General features: G+C 42.2%; 1 protein-coding gene across 1 annotated transcript; it reads right to left on the reverse strand.

Annotated features, from left to right (window-relative positions):
• Positions 1 to 860: 860 nt before the first annotated feature.
• Positions 861 to 20,473, reverse strand: noc2l (NOC2-like nucleolar associated transcriptional repressor). The gene is made up of 18 exons (XM_073470705.1): positions 20,389 to 20,473; positions 19,826 to 19,969; positions 19,540 to 19,723; positions 19,219 to 19,459; positions 18,885 to 18,975; positions 18,704 to 18,782; positions 18,437 to 18,547; positions 17,769 to 17,882; positions 17,274 to 17,462; positions 16,844 to 16,983; positions 14,956 to 15,067; positions 12,139 to 12,252; positions 10,022 to 10,123; positions 9,558 to 9,701; positions 6,792 to 6,905; positions 6,404 to 6,539; positions 2,929 to 3,030; positions 861 to 1,198 (listed from the first exon to the last, which is right to left on the reverse strand). The coding sequence occupies exons 1-18, from the start codon at positions 20,406 to 20,408 to the stop codon at positions 1,062 to 1,064; spliced, it is 2,274 nt and encodes a 757-aa protein (XP_073326806.1). The 5' UTR covers positions 20,409 to 20,473; the 3' UTR covers positions 861 to 1,061.
• Positions 20,474 to 20,535: the final 62 nt, after the last annotated feature.

A 20,535-nucleotide genomic window follows, 5' to 3' on the forward strand; every position in this document is an offset into this window, starting at 1 on the left:
AGGTCAACACCAGCTGTCAGAGTGTGAGGTTCAGCCGCAGGCCAAGGCCTCCCTTGCCTGTGGGGATAAACCTGACCCTCCTCATCCACCCACACACACACACACACACACACACACACAGAACCAGAACGAGGAACAGCCCCCACTCACTCGTACCTTCCTCCTTCAAAGAGTTCACACTGAAGCAGTGCGCTCTGCTCACTCCACTGGGACTTCCCCTCGCTTAAGGCTGGGCCTCTGCACCACAAGATTCTGTATTCACTGAAACGACTACAGAGGAACTGCGACGCCACAAAAGTGTTTCTCAAATCATACCTCCATTGTGGCGGTTAAATCCATGTCAAACACCTCACCTGCCCTGCATTGTACACCAATGAATGCACGCAACAAAAGGCTGGTATCACCTTTAGTTTAGTCTGGCTGGTGCAGTGAAGTCGGGATAAGTTGGAGTAAGAAAGCGGAGTCTGAGCATGTGAATACACAGACAGAAAAGACAGTGGTCTGGGCGGGGGGTGGGTGAGGAGTTGGCACAGAAACAGACCAGCCTGTGTTGCTGCTCTACCACCTGGGCAGAGAGTCTTGGCACGGCATCAGACGCCACCCTGCCAGCCTGGCACAGCACTGCCGCCTCAGGGCTAAACACCCGCCTCTCTGTAGCCCCCTCCTCCTCTTGGCCGGCCCAGCCTGGCTCGGCCCGGCTCAGCAAGGCTCATGAGCTCTCTCCAAAATAGCCCGTCCTCAGAGCCCGAGGGTGTCTACAGGTGTGCACATGTATGGAGGACACAAATGACTTGATTCAGGTGCATCAACATGTACGTACACGCTTAAATTAATTTACAAAAAAAACAAGGAAACCAATGTGGATTCTTGAACTCTGTCTTTTCTTTTACAGTTTCAATGCTTAATAAAATTACACCATTAACATGTTTGCACTGTACAGGTCCAATAATACCAAATACAAAAGGAGAGAAAATAGAAAGTCCAACATTATTTGTCATATAGATGGTCGGTAAAGTTGAGAGCATCTCTCAGGTGAGCGTGAGTGTGTGCGTCTGTGAAGCTCAGTCGTCATCGGACAGCTCCAGGTCCTCCACCAGATCCTCGCCTCCCTCTGCCAGCTTTATCAGAGCAGAGGAGGACAGCGGCTGAGGAGCCTTAAAGGCCTTTTCGTCATCTCCCTCGTCGTCCTCATCATCATCTAGAAAACAAACAGGAAGCACTTTAACTTCACATTCAGCCAAATGGGGATTATTGAAGCGTGGCAGGTACAAAGAGGTTAGATTTTTGATACGTACGCACAGAAATTAAGTTATAATAAAGTTAAGTGTTTATTAACTTACCGTGTTTAACATTTTTATCTTATTAAAGCATTTGATATTATTACAACGCAGTTACAGTTGTTGATCAATACATTAATAAAAACTTAGAGCTGTTTACAACTATGTTATAGTGTGTTATACAATTTATATAATGCTGATTAATGCGAAATGGGGGGAGGATCAACGTAAAATGATACAGAATTACTGTATAAGTTTTTTCTCAAATGAATATTATGTCACCATATTTTTTCTCCTAGACTTTCTCATTAGGTTTTGATGCTGCTCGGGTTTCATACACTATTGTTTAGACTTTTGGACTGACCTATTTGGATACATCTTCTGTTTTGGTCAGTTAACACTTTGCAGAGAGCTGCAACAATAAGTCGATTAATCGATGTGTTGTTAACTATTAAATTAATTTGATAAGTGAGTAATTGGTTTGAGTAATTTTTTAAAGCTTTTTAAGTCCAAATTCTCGGTTTTCAGCCTCTTAGGTGTCATTATTTTCTTGTGTCTTCAGTCTTCTATGATATCAAACTGAACATCTTTGGCTCATGGACAAAACAAGACATTTGATCTTGGGCTTTGGGAAACAACACTGATCAACATTTTTCACCATTTTCTGACATTTTATAAGCCAAACAACTAATCAATTAATTGAGAAAATAATCAACAAATTAATCAACAACTGTTTGTTACAGCCCTATATCCCTTATAGTAACCCTTACGTCACTCAGAGTAATAGTTATTCTTACACTATTTAATCTTTAATCACTTTATTTGGCAATAGATACATTGTTATATACCTTACAGTTAGAATACGTCAGTTTGCAAATACTCTAGAATAATGACCGTTCTGGTGGCTGGACTACGTCTTCATTGTGGTGTTTTGATCCTTATATTCTCGTATTTACTCAAATTCTTTCAAATTTCCCTCAGGATCAATACCATCTATCCATCCATCAATCTAATCCTGTAAAATTTATTTAAAGCATGACACACATTGTTTCTGTCAGCTTGTACATAAAAAATGTATTTTGAGGAATTCAATGAATAAATTAGAAAGTAAGAATTTCAGTGCAAAGGTTATTCATTTGATCTATGATTTTGTCATTTCAATATACAAATGCAGGGCTGCAATTAATGATTGAATCTTCTTTTAATTTCCTGTTAAAGGGTCCTATTTGTAAGAAAAGTTGATTCGAGTCTCATTCTCAACTGGTCACATAAAAAACCCAACCTTCAAGTTGGGAATGAGGCTCAAAAATAAACTTTTCTTACAAATAGCACCTTTAATGTGTAAATAAAGTCTATAAAATATCAGAAAACAGTGAAAAATTTCCCTTACAGTTTCCCAGAGTAAAATGACCCATCCATTATTAATATCACCGGCAATTAATCATTCATCGACTAACTGATTAATTATCTATCTCAGCAACAAAAATGATCTAGAGTTTAGCCTCTTATACCTGTCAGCCTCTGTACTAATGAGTGTGTATACATGCCCTGATAATATGATAATACAGCTTCTTCTGAGTGCTCAGTGATACAGTAAACTTTAAAATGTGATTAGTTCCCTCTATATGCTCGACACTGATATTGCACCAACCTGAGTCTCCGCCCACCATCCCCTCGTCGTCACTCATGTCAGACAGATCAAGTTCATCATCATCATCATCATCATCATCTGAGCCACGGCGCCCTTTTTTCCCTGAGGGGAAGAAAGTGAAAATCATTACACAATGTACTGCATTTTGTCTAGTGTAACTTTCTTCATTCCTGAGTTTGCGTTGGTGCATCGCTGACGTCTGAGGACTGTGGAGACACCTATATGTGGGCCAGGCATCAGAGGCGGTCTATTTCCTCCTGAGATGGAACTGAGAGTCGATTACAGACGCCGCCGCCGCTGCTGCTGCTGCACAAACACCCATGACAGTTTACTACCGGCAATTTCAGACATCTTATGCTCACGGCCTAAATATAGCAAAATGGAGATAGCAGGCAGGTTCTACGGCTACGATGATGATGGCAGAGTCGGCGTGTGTGCTGGTGTGTACGCCAGAGAGAAGTTGGGAGTTTTTCTGACTTTGTGTTGTACTATACTGTGTGTGTGTGTGTGTGTGTGTGTGTGTGTGTGTGTTTAGCCAAAGGGACAACTGGGGTCCACAGGCTTTGAAGTTGAGGTGTGATGAGAGGCTGGGGGCGTCGAGGAGAGAGAAGCAAAACAGAGCTACTTCCTGCAAACACACACACACACACACACACACACACACACACACACACACACACACACACACACACACACACACACACACACAGAGTTACACAACATGTGTACACACACACAAACAATGTCTATTAAAACATCAGGTACTACCCCTCCTATCTATATTTAAGATGACAAACACTCTCACTCTCTCCCACTTTGTGTCGCTCACATGGTGCTAGCAGAGGTCAGAAGTACCTTAGAGGTTGCCCCCAAATGACCTGGAAGACTTATTACCACACACACACACACGCACATGCACACGCACACACACATCAATCTAAATCATCAGCCCCCCTCCACTCACACACCCCCTCTTTCCGGGAGTGTGTGAGACCACAAAGAGCTTTGGTGAGCTGCCCGAAAGCTTTTGGCTCTTCAAGACTGGACGAGAAGGTGGTGGGTGTGCGCTTGTGCGCTTCCATCGAGATGTGTGTGTGTCTTTGTGTGTGCACGTGTTGCGAGGACATGCGGGGGCAGCTGGTTGAAGCCCACGGAGCCAGAAAGAGAGAGCGGGAGAGCTAGAATGAAAGAGAGCGAAGAGGGAGAGAGAGAAAGAGAGAAGTGGGAGCGGCCACCTCTGGCTGTTCCACTGGACTGGTTTGAATTAGGATCCCCCGCTGGGATCCAAGCCTGTACTTCCTGTCGGGGGGTTTCAGTTCATGTGTGTGCGCATGAGAGGGGAGGGGAGGGAGGGGGGGACAGAGAGTAAGAGGCGGAGGCCCGACGCTTGCCGGCAGCTGCCCATCCGTTTGTGGGGACTCTCCCTACAATGAAGTCCAGATGCATTTAAAAAAAATAAAAATCCCCCTGCCTGCCGCCTACTCCTCTCCTCTGTGACCTTGCGGAAGGCTTTTTTTCAGCTTGGAGCGTGTCCGAGTGTGAAGTTGTAAAGGCGAGGTTGCAGCTGCCTGTGACCTGTGGATGACCCCGCCAGGACAAGACACACTCGGGTTAAAGGAGGAATTGGCCGACGGTTCCTCTCTGTGGTCAGAGAACCAGACTATCTGACGGGAGGGGATTTTCTCTGGAGTTTAAGTTGGGATTTAAAGAGCGCTCTCTTGCGGGTACACAGACCTGCAGCTCTCGGTCATGAAGGAAAAGCCAGGTTAGGAGGTCTATATGTAGCAACGCCATCATGCAGAAACCTACATCATGTTATGTGGGAAAAAGCTTTCAGACGGGCTTCGGAAAATAGTATTTTGACTCAGAAACACTTTGACCAAAATTTGGATTTGAATTAGGGATGTCAGTTTCGGTTAATTTTGCTTTCAGAAGAGCTGACACCCATCAACTGGTAAGTAACCAGTTAATTATTAAGGGGAAAAAAAGCAAAATGACGTGAAATACAAGAGGCGTTTTCTCCATCTTGCACACTGTCTGACGTGTGCCAGATGTCACAACATACTTGTGCTCGAGTTACCGTTACCAAAATTCTTTGAATCCTTTCCCCTCGACCAAACTGACTGGCAGCATATATCTTTGGCTGTGAGCCATCCTCGGACATGGCAGCAGGGTAGTTGTTCTTAATGTGGAGCAGCATAGTGCTTAAGTATTACTAAACTACTACTACTTTGGCTTACACCTGACTTTGTTGCCTTTCTGGAGGAAATGTTCCCACTGAGTTTCTTTTAGCATGCTTCATTTTTACCTCTGACTGCTCTCCTGTTAGTGTACTGTGTTTGTGTATGCAAATTAACCTATAGACAGACATGCGAAACCTGTCAAAAATATTCTTAGCGCTGGCGTCCCTAATTTGAATACACGGGGAACAACTGGGAAGGTACAGAATGATATAAAAACCTCAAAAACAAAAAAAATAATGGACATGCCCTTTAATTTTCTGTAACTCAGAGCCTCGTGGGTACTGCTACAGTGGTTGAATCTAACTGCAGGGTTCAAACAGCTTTTTAAGAGTAAAAAACACTTTCAAGGTACCTAAACCAAAATTTTCAGACTCTCGAAGCCACTAAAGTCTAAACTGATGCTATAAATAGAATTAGGAAAAAATTATATAACTCCTTTATGCCCATGGCAATCAATGTATATTATCACTTTGTTTTTCTTGCTTATTTCAAGGGCAGGAGAAAAACAAACAAACATGATGATGGGCCGCTTCAATTCATCAATTAAAAGATTTTTGGTTTAAGTGTTTGTGTCGATGAAACACTGGACAATGTTTAAAATTAAGCATTTCTATAACTCCACTACATTTGTCTGACAGCTCTAGTTACTTTTCCAATTATGATTTTTCATAACTTATCTGTCCAGTGAAAACCATGCATCTCTAAATTTGGCCATTCTTGATAATCCTTTAGATTCAGCATTCCTTTATGGGTTGGGGAAATTCTCCGACTTCTTCAGCTAAATAAACTGAATGAAAGCTGTTTGTTCGAGCTCATGAAAAGTTTCTTTTTTCAGAGATGCGCAGTTTCTCACAGGACAGTGGCGCTTCACACATAAGATGATCTTATAGTATATGATGCGTCGCTGCAGATTAAAATACTCAACAGTATGTAAAATAGTTCAAATTAACACCTACAGCAGCAAAAGATACATTAACGCAGCAGCAATATTAATCCAAAAACATCAGATATAATAGTAAAAGGGATTTCTGCATAACTACATTTACATTTATTACTTTAAATAAATGTTGCTGATAATAATAGATGGTTTGAAAGCAGGACTTTTACTTATAATGGAGTATTTTCAGCTTGGTATTAGACCAGGCTGCAACAAAACACAGCCCCCTAGAGGCCAAGACATCATAGCCTTCTGTTCCAACATATAAGTGAGGAGAGCATGTGAGTCAGCTTGCCTTTGACTTTGAGTCCGTCATCATCGTTGTCTGAATCGCTGTCGGACTGGAACAGATCCTTGAATTCCTTCTTGTCCTCCACCTTCTTGTCCTGAATCTTCCTACGTTTGATCTCAGGGAGGTCCAGATCCTCCATCTTTACAAAACACACAAAAAAACAGCAGCAGGGTGAATACACACAAAACTGCTTTCATTGTTAATGACAGTGATCATAAATTTATTGTCTTGCCAGTAAAAGTTAACTCTGTACCATGACTGTTTCATGATTTATGTAACACAGAATTTCTTGTGGGTAACAGTGACGCTCATAAAGAAAAAGCAAGAAGTGATTCATGATGACTGAGTGGGATGAGGCGAATGTTGGTGGGTTTTTTGGTGGGATAGTTACCCTTTCTTTGCCAGAGATCTCCAGCTGGATCTCCTTCTCCCTCAGCTTCTTCCACTGGCTGTAGTACCTGCTGAGGGGAGTCCCCTCCTGCTGGATCTGCTTCTCCCACGCCGCCTGACGGAGATGGAAATTAAAGTTTGTTGATACAGGTGTGTGTGGGTATAGTGTGTTAAATAACAAGCAGATCTCTCCCTGAGCATGAATATCCAGGCTGGTGGTGATTTTTCAGGTTGTAAAATGATCTGGCTTTCCACCACAAATTCACATTGAGACAGAGTTGGACAGACGAGACAGTGATCTGTATCAGAAGACGCAGAAAACAGATTGAAGATGCCTGAAAGGGGAGACCAGCGGATCTTCTCCAGCCCCTAAAGGTCTTTGTGGATGATATTGATTAGGTGAAATCACATTATCTGACCGACAAATCCAATAGAGCGAACAGACCGCGACCTCCTGCGCCCGTTAGCTTAACACATTTACCACAATTTGCCGTGTGGCTATTAAGATGGGTGACACACACACACACACACACACACACACACACACACACACACACACAAAGAAAAAACGAAACTGGACAAGCGACTCAGAAAACAAAACATTTTCTCACACAGGCAGCAGAGAAAGACAGCAGACATGAGAGCGACCTGGATGGAGGCAGGGCATCGTTAATTAGGCTAGCTCTCAGTTTGGGTGACATGTCAGCGGGGGGCTGGTGGCCGGAGGGGGGCCGTGGCCTTTTCCACAGCAGCAGCGGCAGCAGCAGGGCTGCCTGCTCTCCTCCGCCTGCGGTGACACCACCTCCACCGCTGCCACGATGCCAGGGAGTGGATGCCATGGTGACAGCCTCCGCTGAGCAGAGAGCCGTGGCGACAGGAGCTGGCGCTGCTGCGGTGCCACGCTGTCTGTCCGTTCATGTGTGTATGCGCACACACATTTTCTCATCAGCTAAATTACACAGAGACCGTCCTCTTTAATTTCATCCTTAAACACTCTTAAATATTAATCAGCACTACACGTCAGGACTCTCAGCAGCAAAGCCACATAAAAGCATGTGTGTGGACAGGTAGCGCGCGCACACACACACACAGACAACAAGTCAACAGAGAAAACACACTAATGGCTACTCGTTAAGGCTGAGGCGCCTCTGGTTCAAAGGCCCACAAGAGCTTCCAATAACCACAGGTCATTTTAACCAGACTTAGAGTTTATGCAGGGAAGTGTCGTCCATTATCGCTGACAGCAGGGTTCGACGGTCAGGACTGTCGGGCGGCATGCAGCCTCCGGTTCAACTGGACAAGAGCCCAGAAGAGAAGTTTATACTTTGTCAGAGCTCTGTTTGAAACACACTGCTCTGTTGCTGATGCTTCTTGAGAACAATCAGATAAGACACCACCTACAAGTTAGTGCTGAGTCAAGCAGACATGACTCATCTAAATAATAAAAACATTAACATCACGCTGTATTGTTGTGGAAACTGTTATATTTAGCAGAGAACACTGAGTCAAACTCAGACTGACTAATAAAGAATTCCAAGTCGAGCAGATTTGAGCTGGTTGTCGTCAATTATCGTGAACACCGATCACACCCACCACAGCAGCTGACACCATCAAGTCAAAAGCTGACAGAGTGACACCAGACAGCTCCTCATTAGGTCCGATTTATGTGTTACCAAGTGGGGCAAATGGACAGACCTCAGCCTAATTAATTTCCAATCTGAGTTTTGCTGATTGTTTTATTCTTCCGTTACTGTGAATACATCTTGGCTAGATCAGTTTTGAGATCTCATGTATGTACAACATAAGTGAAACAATACTTTTTAGAGTAAATCTTTAAACTTGTGATTTACTTAAAGACTTTAATTCCAAATTCGAGGGTTCAAAGCTGAACATCAAAAGGGGCTCTGTGCAACTTCTTTGCCGTTTTTAGTTAATGTTGACTCCATGTATGACTCCATTTGTAAACTAATGTTAGCTACTGTGGCTCTCACAGTAGTGGAGTATAACAGTGGTATGAGGGCTGATGAGGTGAACTCATAAAAAAGCTTGTATCAAGTAATAATGAAATTTGCCCCAGTGTAATAAAAGTGTTGCTATCAATGAGTAGAAGGCAATAAAACCATCATACATGACAACAGATTAATCATAAAACATATCGTTACATGACACAATAATTGCTACAGGACTGTAATATATTTTTTACTGATGTAATATTTAAACTACATAATAACACACCAGGATATTATTAAATCTTGAGCTAATAATGCAGAAATAGCTTTGATGGTCACAAAACAGATGAGTCCATGCAGGTTTTATGAGTCAGTTAAAAACATTTGACTCTGCAGCCTTTGATAAATATTCCTGATGTCCATCTTCATCCATCTATAATGACTGCATATATTTTTGTTACCTTTTTATAAAGGAAATCAGTAAGATGCCATCAATTTATAAACAACAATTTCTACATTTTAAAGCTATTAAGAATTCTATTACTAATTTTATTACATTTTGATGCGTTTACATCATCTTAAGCTCACAGATATGGTTGTGGGTTGAATGATGAGCACCTGTCTGCATTTATGAGATTATTTCCACAAAAAATCTTAAATATTAGGAAACAGAAGAGCTGACACGAAATACTAATATAGAAGAGGTAAAATGAGGACTCAGGAATGCCAGCCTGTAAAATCAGGACAAGACAGTCTTCTCCGGTCCCCCCTCCCTTCGTCTTCCTCTCTCTCACACACACACACTCACACTCACTCACCACAGCAGTGGCATCGGCCACTCCGAAGGCGGCCTTCTGTCTCCGTCCTGTGATGTGGCTGCTGTTCTCCTGTACCTTCTCCAGCAGCTGGCGCACCGGCTTGCAGTAATTGGCCACTTTGCATTCCTTCAGGAACGCTTTCAGCTGCAGGGACATGGAGGGAGGGGGAGTATGAGAAAGAAGGAACTGGTGTAAAGGATCATCCCATCTGCACATACGGTGCATTGAGGCAGAGCAGAGGAGGGTTTGTGGTTGTTTCCCCAGAGGGGAGCAGATTCAGTCTGGCAGGATCCTGAACCAGATCCTGAATCATCTTTGCAAACAGGTTTTAAACTCTGGAAGGATGTTCAGTACCATCGCTTCCTCATTAGTTCAGACTGAAAAATGTTAAAGTTCTGTAAATGTGGGGCAATAAAGTTATTTCATTTCCCAGACCTCGATTACTCCAGGATCAGTTGTGTTACCTGAATGACGGTGGGCAGGGCGAGCTCTGGGAAGCCGATGGAGCTGGCCTGAGTGTGGAAATATTCCAGTATCAAGTCATACAGCTGGTCGATCAACCCGTCCTGAAATGCAGCAGAAAAGCAGATGTGTTAAACTTCAGGTTATCATTTGCCTCTTTGCTGTGCAGTAAATTCAGTGCAAAATTACAGAAACCACAACATTTGAGACTGATACATGTCTTATCTAACGATAACGCAAGGAATCTCTGTCTGTCTGTCTGTCTGTCTGTCTGTCCAGGTTTGTTGCTGAGAAGGAAGTGCAGTGTCGAATTTGGTGCAATTTGGAAACACAGCAGTTTCAATATTGATACATTTTGAATAAACAGAACACCTCTCAATGCAGCAGCGGGGGCGTGGCTCACACTGAAGGACTTTTATAATTCTCACCAATTTTGAAATTGCACACATAAGGAGAAGTTCAACAGATTTTCCTCTCTCTAATCTTAAACATGCACACCCTACAAGATTTTAAAATAATGGCACATCACACACTACAGATAAGGTTATCATACCAGAGGGAGTAATGCCTGGTGGGAACTGGAGGTGAGATTAGAAGTTTCCATCAAAAGCAATATGCTAGGTAACATTAGCCTCAAAGGCTAGAACGTTTACCATTGCTTGGCAGCACCGTCAGCTGCTCTGGGATGCCTCATCCAGATTTTAAATCGTAAATATCAAATCTGTTTGATATTATTGGGGCAGCCCTGATGAGTCTGTGGGCAGTTCAGGAGGCTTCAGACTGGAATTATAAATTAACCCAAGCATCTTTTTCTGAATTATGTTTTGTAAAAAAAAATGTTTTCATATCTGCATATATTGGACAACATACACGTGGACACCATTTAATACCAATATATCTGTAACAGGCCAGTATCAGCTAATAATATCTGCTCTAGTGCCCACTGATGGCTGTTGCCACCCGATAGGGGAGCAATCAGAGCTCAGTAGCTGGCAACCTAGCTACATTCATTAAAAACAGTAAAAGAAACTATCATGATTAGTTGTTGTTGCAAGCCCACATTAAGAAATAACATCTCAACAAATATTATAGTTCTGTGATCCATGGAAAAAAAGTAAAGTGGTACATCCACAAGTGCAAAACAAAATAACTCTCCCTCCCAAACAGATATTGACTGACAGGATCTCAGACTGAAAGAATGAATGAAGTTACAAGAAATGGTGATCTGATTACCAGGCTAAGCTTAGCTGTCATGCAAACCATCACCTGATCTTGGTCACCTCTGGCTTATAAACAGAGGGGATTCATGGGTTACTCTGCAGATCGTGCAGTTGGAAATAAAACCCCCCGTCAACATGCTAGACAAAGAAAAACTAACACTGTTCAAAGTATTAACAGTGTAGCATCAACAGATTATAACCAGCCTATGAAACAGCCGGCAAAAGTAAGATCACTAGAAAAATAAGAGAACCTTCGAATCTTCATACATCCTCTGCAGGAACTTACCTTTAAAACTGCGTCTCTCAACTGAAGGATGGACCATATATGTATTTAATGGAGCCCTACGACATCCTGTACTTGACTGATTCATGTGCAATTTAAAAAAAAACAAAAAAACACACTTGGCTACAGTAAGCAAACACAAAACCTACAGTACTAGCTGCTTCGTCTCCTCTCTTCGGGAAAATAAACACAAACATTTCTTCTATTAAGTGTTCGGGGTAGACAGATCAGTGCTTGTTTAGTCAGGTCTGATGTGAGTGCATCGCGGCAGGGGTTCGTGGCAGCTGCCCAGGTGACAGCAGTGAAAACAGCCCTAGCGAGCGGAGTGTGGGGGATAATCCCAGAGGGCCGTGCTACAATCCTCTTGGCTGCAGCGTTGAGCGTGGTGACCGAAGGCCACTTTTAGAGCCCTGACAAGGGGCTTTCAGCGCTGCCCTCAATCCCCTTATGTACACACGCAGGCTAACACACAGAGTCAGGGAGCGACATGAGAATAACATTCACTAAGACCTGAACCGCTCATCTGATCAGCTGCTGCTCCTTCACAGTGCGAGAAACATCAGTAGCACACACACCAAAATACTCGTCATGGTGGTGGAACACAGTCAACACTCACCTTGTAGGCTTTCTCCAGTAGGTTGACCTTGCTGAGCTTCAGGATGACTGCAAAGTTGATGGGTTTCTTGCTCATTCGCCCTGGTTTCTTGTTGAAGTCCACCTGATGGAAGATCTATAAAGGAAAGACAAAAACCGGCAATGTTGAACTCAGACAAAACTGTTCATAACACCTAATTGATCAATTGTATTGGTGCAATAGTGCAATTAGCAACAATAAGGGCTGCAACTAACAATTACAACTAGGGACACAGATTTTTCAGCCATCACCAGAATCGACAGATATGGGGGTGGCCAACTGACACCGGCTTATCAGCAAATAAGGTGGTATTCACCGACGTCCTTAGCCGATGTTAATCTGTCACGTCTCATTCAGACACCCCACAGACCCCATCCATATACTTGCATTACTTTTCCACAACTCTGGCAAAGTACCACGTCGATGTGCTCGTGGGCAAGGTTATATTAAATAGCGTTTGATAAATTTGTATGGTTGACTCTCATTGACTGCTCATTCACAGATAGTGTAATGAAGGGCTGAATGGCTTTAAAACAGCTTCAATAAAGATGATTTCTTTGTTCCCTTAACAAAAAAGGGAGAATAAATAACAACAACCAAGAAAAGTAAAAATATCGGTATCAGTCATTTTAAACATCGGCATCATAACAGCCCATAATTTCCATACTGGTGCAAACCAATTGACAATTAATCAATGAATCACTGCAGCTGTACTACAGTGCCTAAACTGTGAGTTCAAAACTATGGCAGTAAGGAGAGAAATGTGTGTGTAACCTTTTCATGACTCTGAAGCTCTGAAAACAGACTTTAAATGGACTTGTTGCTTATTTTCTGTTGGACAGGAGACAAAATGCATTACTCCGTTTCAACAAGTCAGCTTAATTAATAATTTAATTTAGCACTAAGCCGATAATTTCCAGTAACAGTTGTTTGAAGGTGAGGAAACCTCTTCAGGGAAAATGACTGCTCCTTTTAGCCTCGCCTCGCCTCACCACAACACACACACACACACAATTACTAAATTATCAAAATAGCTGGTGATTAATTTAATAGTTGTCCAAAAAACAAACAAAAAAAAAAAACGCTTATCGTTGCAGCTCTTCACAGAATAGTGCTAAACATTAGGGCACCATGTGACCCGATAACCTTTGTTTACACTGTTATTTATTCTTATTTATTCTTATTGTAAAGGAAGTAGTTGGTTTTTTTTGGATGACTCCCCTCATCACTGAACTGTTGTCATAATTATTCAATCAGGACACACCCCATACTGAAGGAATCTAACAAAAAGGTCAAGCTGATGGCCTACAAAAGGTCAAAAACAGTCAATGTTTTTCCTTCTTCTTACCCGAAAAAAGAGATCAAGATAAGGGACCCAAGAAACAACCACAGTTACAGTATGCAGTAATATTTCATCAGATAAGTTGATAGTGTCCTTCAATTATCATCTTTACAGTTAATCTTACATACTGCAGCGTTACCAAGATGACACATTTCTATCTTTGTCTGCGAAAGTACATTCTAGCCAGCGTGTGGGCTATTTGTCTACAAGCTTCAGCTTTCACATCTGCCCACAGTGCGCAAGTGAATTTCTGCCTTGTATTTGTGTATCAAGCTATTTCTGACTCCCCGTATCTCTGTGTATTTCTGTGCGTTTGTGTGTGTGTGTGTGTGGTCGTTAATGCGCTCAGTGTGCGAAGCAGAGCAACGTTCCTGGCCGGTGCTGTCTGTACAAACATAGGATGTGGTGGCGGTCTGCGGGGGAGCCAGGGGGAAGTGGGAAGGCATGGGCCAACCCTGGTGCACGCATGCACGCGCACACACACACACACACATACACAGCTACTGAAGCAGGAAGCTCCAAATCATACACCCCCCTCAGAGATGCGAGAACACACACAGGCACAGACACACAGGAGGAAGGGGCTGCTTCTGCTGCTCTAATTAAAACAGTAGCAGCGTACCTCAGCCTGCCTTTAACAAGGGGAACAGTAAAGGAGAAAAAAAACAGGAAATATCGTGCGTCACAAATAAACACGCTTTGCTGTTGGGGGTTAGGGGAGGGGGCTCTCCGTGTGTGTGGGGGGAGAGAAAGAAGGTGGGGAGTGGGCCTTAGGCAGAGAGGATGTGGTCTGCACAGCGTGTTAGGACCAGAGTGTAAACCACAACCAAGCTTTTATCGCTTCGGTCAAACTGCTGCACGCACACGCACTTTCAAACAAACACACACACTACATGCATGCACTGACCACTCCCAGCAGGCCGAGCTAGTCGCTGTCGCCAGCACGCTGTTCTCCTCCGGCGCACCACAACACCACCCCCACGCCATGCATAAACACATTCGCTCACACATACACGACGCATACCGCACAATCACGTGCTCAACACCTGACCCAGAGACAATGCTGTCAGTTGGTGACCTGTGATTGGTCTGATAACAAAGGTGTCTCTCACACACATACACACAGGCCTAGGCCCTTTCGATGTGTTTCCTCCTGAGCTTCTTCAGTTGTGGCCGTTGAGACCAAAATGCATCTCATACGCCACTGATGTTTTTCCGCAGCAAACCACCGACGGAACATTTCATCACATCTACCTTTTCATTGTTTCCACTTGTGACAAAGAAGACCAACTGACTGTTGTTTATACTGCATTGTTTCAAACTATTTGAGCTCTTTCACTTTGGTTTAACGGTGCAGGGAAACACTTCAGGCTGCTGGAAACTCTGCAAAATGATCCTGTCAGATAAACATTCATCCACTGTGACTGGTGGTTACTGGGGGTGACGGGAAGTCTTACCTCCAAGAGGAAAGGCAGAACAGGTACAAATGTGTTGGTGCTGCTCGACAGCAGTGTGAGGGCTCTGCAACAGTGCATCCTCAGAGGGTAATATCTTGATGTGGGCACCAGTCTGTTCAGAGGAGAAAACAGTGGTCAATGTCTCCACCTGCTGTTGGCAAAATGTACAGCAACATGGTGGCTTCACAAATAACTGAGATTTTACACTGCATATAAAATTAATGCAAGACAAATTTTCTTTGCTACATTTTTGGGGCTAACAGATAATCAACAAAAGACTTACTGGATGCGTACTGTAATGTTCAGTATTTATTTATTAAACATTCTGTTTGCATAAAAAACTCACAAACAGAGGACTTCATTATTAAATACTGTATTATTGATAAGCTCCGATGCCAACTGTTCTTTTATGGCAGTTTTAACATTTCGGTGTAATTTGTTATCACGTTGTTGCGACCTCTCCTGGGCTGAGTTCCTCCGCTCACCCTCGCTCACACTCTCTCTCTCACACACACACACACACACACACGCACACACACACACACACACACACACACACACACACACACACACACACACACACACACACACACACACACAGAGTGAGTCGTGACCATCAGAGCAGAGAAGCAGCGATGGAGACAGTGGTGTGACACAGGTCATGATTACTGAAGTTTACTCGAGTTGACAGCAACAATATTTGTGACTAGAAGTACAACAAAACCTTTCCAGTACTTAATCAATACACCTGTTCAACAAGCATAAACATGCAAACATGGAGAAAGGGATATTTTAACCCGCCCTGTCCACAGTCTCTCATCAATCATCGCTGTTTAACACAAGCACAACGGCTAATAGTGAAATGTTAAACAACATAGCGGTACGCTTAACCAACCAAAACTGCCTGTATATAATAGCTGTTTAGCTTAGTTTGTTTGGTACCAGTGCCTTAAAATTTGTTTCACCCTTGAAAACTTTGCTACTGGCCGAGACAAACCAGCCGGTCCTCCCTCTACCAGCAGTACGTGTTCTTCATTCTTTCTACACTGTTTTGATGTCAGGAGTATTATTTTATTAACATTTTAGGTTTGTTTCCACTAAGGTATTATTGAGTTTAGAGTGATTTTGCTGTTGTAAATGTTACTGCTGCTGCTCTAAAAACAATATAGTTATATCTAAAACATTGTAGTGACAGATATTGCAATTCAAGCAAAAGAAATGTTGATTTTCAGAAAGGGTTACCATTACTTGTTCATTTAAGAGACCTGTCTTACTTTCTCTTTTGTATACAATAGAACTATTGCTCTTAAATAAAGCAAAAGTAATTTAATGAAAACATTTATTTTACAGCGCATGTAATATATCTTGTGCGATTAATCACTAGAATAATTGCTAGGATACTCCATTACCAAAATAATTAATAGCTGCAGCCCTAATGAATCATGACTGTGATGTGCTTTTTTTTTTTTTTTTTGCCATTTCCTGCCATTTATATTGGTACAATATACAAACAATCATTAAATCAATGATGAAAATTATTGTTAGCTACAGCATTACATTTGTTTTTTTTAAAAAAAAAAAACGTCAAACTCATCAATCAAAAACTATATTAAAAAAAAAACTATACGATGCCTTCTAAACCAATTAGCATCTATATACAACAGCTCAGAAATTACTTGCATTCATTTCATAACAGAACACCAGTAATGCTTCAACAAATCAGACCACTTCACCTGAGAAACTCTGTAATGGATTATTCACTTAATGAGGTAACAGAATTACCTCTGGGAAGCTTGACTTTTTGAGCATTATAACTGCATTTTATCCAACAGGTGCATGAAGTCTAAAAGAGCTTTCAGTAATACAGTTTGCATGTACATATACTCACTTGATGGTGCCAAGTATGACCTGGCAGAGTGGATAGATGAGAGGCTGGAGGACATCACTGGGGTGCAGGGTGCTGAGGACCCGACACCAGAGGTACAGACAGTGGATATACTGCCAGTTATACACTGACTGGTACGTTTCCTACAGATCCGACACAACACAGTCAATGTCTTAATATAGGTGCTTACAAAGGCTCCATAAGAACTGAACTCTGAGTGTTCATTCAGTTATGTGCTATTGAAAACATCAGGCTGATGTGTTGAACATGAATGTAGCAAAAGTAGATTTCTGCTCTTTTTAACTGTAGTGGCCGAGTCAAAACATTAGGTGTTTAAGAATCTGAAATATATCTTTGTATGTCTAAGGGTGTCTCTTCAAAAGCACCAAAGCAAACCATCTCCCTGAGCACATACATGTAGTCAAAAACCAACCTTTTTCTTCATTGTCATGGCGTTTCTAAGGTGGATGGCCATCTGTCGGATGTAAATGAAGGCGTGCTGGTAAGTGGCTTGTGTGTCCAGGGAGTACATCTCTGTTAGAGTTCGCTGCATGAAGTTGATCATTGGCAGCGCGTTGGGAGACGTGAACTTACAGTTTTGTACGTAGGAAATGTACATTTGCTGAAACGAGGAAGAAAAACACCATAAGGACAGGATAAATTAAATGTGGCTAGGTGTGGTTTTCAGCATCAGGAATGATTAAAAAAAAAAAAAGAATACTTAATCATTTTTATCTCACACCAGGGAACTTCCCTTCTTACAGCAGCTCAAGATTCAAAAATAAAGGGGCGTTTTTCCTCTGCATATGATTTGATTGAGTAAAAATTAAACATGATAAAAACAAAACAAAAATACAATAAAACAAAAATAAAGACTATAGTCTGCTGTTGACCCTTATATTTCTGTATTACTCTGCATTTAGCTTACCTTGACAATAGGGTTAAGATACGTTTCCTGCTTGTGTCTGCAGATTTTGTTGAGGGCCAGGAAGGCGAGAACCCGACTCGTCTCCTCCCCTGTGCTCCACTGCTTCATCAGTTGCTACAAGCAAAGACATAAGATGACTTTAAAGTTTAAAGAAGGGATGCACGACATATATTAGGCCCGATAACAAGAAATTGATGTTATCAATTAGCAATAATTACTTTATAGCCAATGAACAGAGCTGATAATATGAGGCCAACTTGCTTTCATTGACTTAACAAGCAATCAAGTACAGTAGGTGGTGGTAGACACCATAAGACCTAACCCTAACCCTTGGTTTGGGACCAGAAGAAGAAGACGACAACAACAACTTTTGCGAGACATGTTCCACAAGAGGTCAAAGAGGAGGGAAAAAGCTCAGTTTTCACACAACAAAACTTTTAGAGCGCTGGGATATTAAATCATCCATCTTTGCTTAGGTGTGCATAAACAACAGGTACTTCTTCTCAAAATACAAAAATGTAAAATTATCAGCCAACTTATTCGTATCAGCCAAGAGAAGCAGGTAACAATGTTAAATTTATCAGCTGAAACAAATCCATATCATAATCCCTCATAAGAAATGATGTTAAAAACTATTTTACAGAGTTAGTTAAAACACTCCATCTTACCTTAGTCAGGTGACGACACTGTTTGGGCAGACAGAGGTAATAAGGCACAAGCTGGTTGGCGTGCCGCAAGACGGCGCTGATGACTGTAGACTCTGTTAAACAGGATAAAAGCTGCAGGTGGAGAGTGAGAGTCAATACAAGGATGCGTTCAAAATGCAAAGGAAAGTGTTTACATGTACATCTCTACACGTTATCTACTGTATGTCCTTCTGTCTACCTCACAGAAATACATGAAGCAGAGATCAAAGTAAGAAAACCTAAACAAACCTGAACTACTCCACCAAGATACATCTTGATGTCGATCTGATTCTTCTGCCACTTTGGACTCGACGATGGGAGCACCAGCCTGACAAGAAAACACAGGAAACAGAGTATCGTGTGTATCCACAGTTACATTAGGACTTATCAACAGGATGTAATATTAGCAGATGTGACATTCACTTCATACTTTTTCTGGTCTTTTTCTGGCTTCAGGTTGAGCATCCTCTGCAGGGCCACATAGATATCTCTGATACAGAACAGGACCAAGGCATTGAACACTGCACACAGAAAATGGAAAGAGATTATTGTAAATTCATGAAGTCTAAAGTTTTCTTCCTCTAATCTTTGTGTTTATTGGCAGATCGCAAAAACAAACTTCAAAAAGGTGCATACCACCACCTACACTATCAGTCAATGAAAGCAATTTGGCTTCAGATTATCGTCCCCTAACTGATAATAAGAAATCTCCCAGTACTGAGCCGACACATGTTGTGCATCTCAAATCAAACATGGTGTCCTACCTGAACTGTCGGCCACTTTGTACCGACACTGACCGCCTCCTTCACCCTTGGTTGTAGCCACGGCGGCCTTAAAGGCCTGCGTGACTTCTCTGAAGAGACGAGCTGAGGGTTCCTTCTTCATGGCCGCCTTCCACTCGCTGATCATTTTATCTGTGACTTTGATAGTCTCCACTGCCTTCTTGGATTTCTTTGAAACTTTCTGGCCCTCATCATCGTCCTCTTCATCACCAGAGCTGGCCTCCTGCATGACAAGTACAACAGTATGAGGATCTTTGATTTCTCAAGAGAACTTATCATTTCACACACAAGCAGCAAGCCTACCTCCAGTGCGGATGGCAATCTGTGGTACTTTTTCTCATCTTCATCCTCAGAGCTGTCTGTGTCGTCAAAGTTGAGGAGTGTTTGGTCATTCTGTTGCAGAAATTTGAAGAACTCTGGATCTTTGTTCTGTAACCTGGACAGCTGCTCCTTGTGCTCGGAGGCCTTACCCTTCTTCTTCGCATCACTATAAGGAAGAACAACATAGTGAGGTTTGTATATGCAAGTATTATCAATACGACAATGACACAGTGGGTAAAAGTAAATGATCCCATAACAAAATACTCACGCCTCAGAGGCTGCAGATTTCAGATCTTTCTTCTTGTTCTTTTTATTGAGTCCATTCTGTTTGGGAGTCTCTTCTTCAGATTCACCTGCAGAGTCAAACCCACCTGACAGCAGGAACTCATCCACACTGAGGTCTTCTAGTTTCCTAATAAAAAATAAGGAAAAACAAGACAACAGTTCAACAGATGAAGTAAGTTGGCCAACATGTGTGGGAAAACTTGATACAGGTCTAACTTCAAACAACATTTTGTTCTGTAGCAACTAGCATGTCAGTTAGCTAGTAAGCCGCACAAGTTTCTTTTACCATTTGTGAACAATGCGTTTTTATCAAGGGGAAAATACTAAACATGTGGCTGGTATTTGATTTAAGCTAGCTGCGTCCGAGAGCCCCCAAAACTAAGCTAGCTGTAATAGCACGCATGACTACGTATTAGCTAAAACGAGTCGCACAAACCCTAAGAATTCACCGACTGGACTGACAACACTTTAACTTATACGAGCAACATGAATTTTGCTATTAAAACTCAAAATGTGCGGCATATAGTTAAGATAATTTCCACGCACCTCTTCTGTTTCCCTGCCATGCTGGATCCAAAACGTGACTATCCAACCTCAATACCCACAATCCATCGGTGCAAGCTGGAAGAGTTGGTTTTATGTTTCACGGGTGTTATCCTGTTTTCGACTGATTGTTAAAATGTAATAATTCAA

The sequence above is a fragment of the Pagrus major genome, chromosome 7, assembly GCF_040436345.1.
Source record: "Pagrus major chromosome 7, Pma_NU_1.0".
Lineage (NCBI taxonomy): Eukaryota > Metazoa > Chordata > Actinopteri > Spariformes > Sparidae > Pagrus > Pagrus major.

What these genes read in the sequence shown, in the direction of transcription:
- noc2l (XM_073470705.1), bottom strand. Translation starts at nt 20,408, where the DNA reads ATGGCAGGGAAACAGAAGAG. An exon ending in ATCTTAACCCTATTGTCAAG is followed by an intron (nt 17,463 to 17,768) that starts GTAAGCTAAATG and finishes TCCTCGTTTCAG; the next exon opens with CAAATGTACATTTCCTACGT. An exon ending in CCCTGCCCACCGTCATTCAG is followed by an intron (nt 9,702 to 10,021) that starts GTAACACAACTG and finishes ATGTCCCTGCAG; the next exon opens with CTGAAAGCGTTCCTGAAGGA.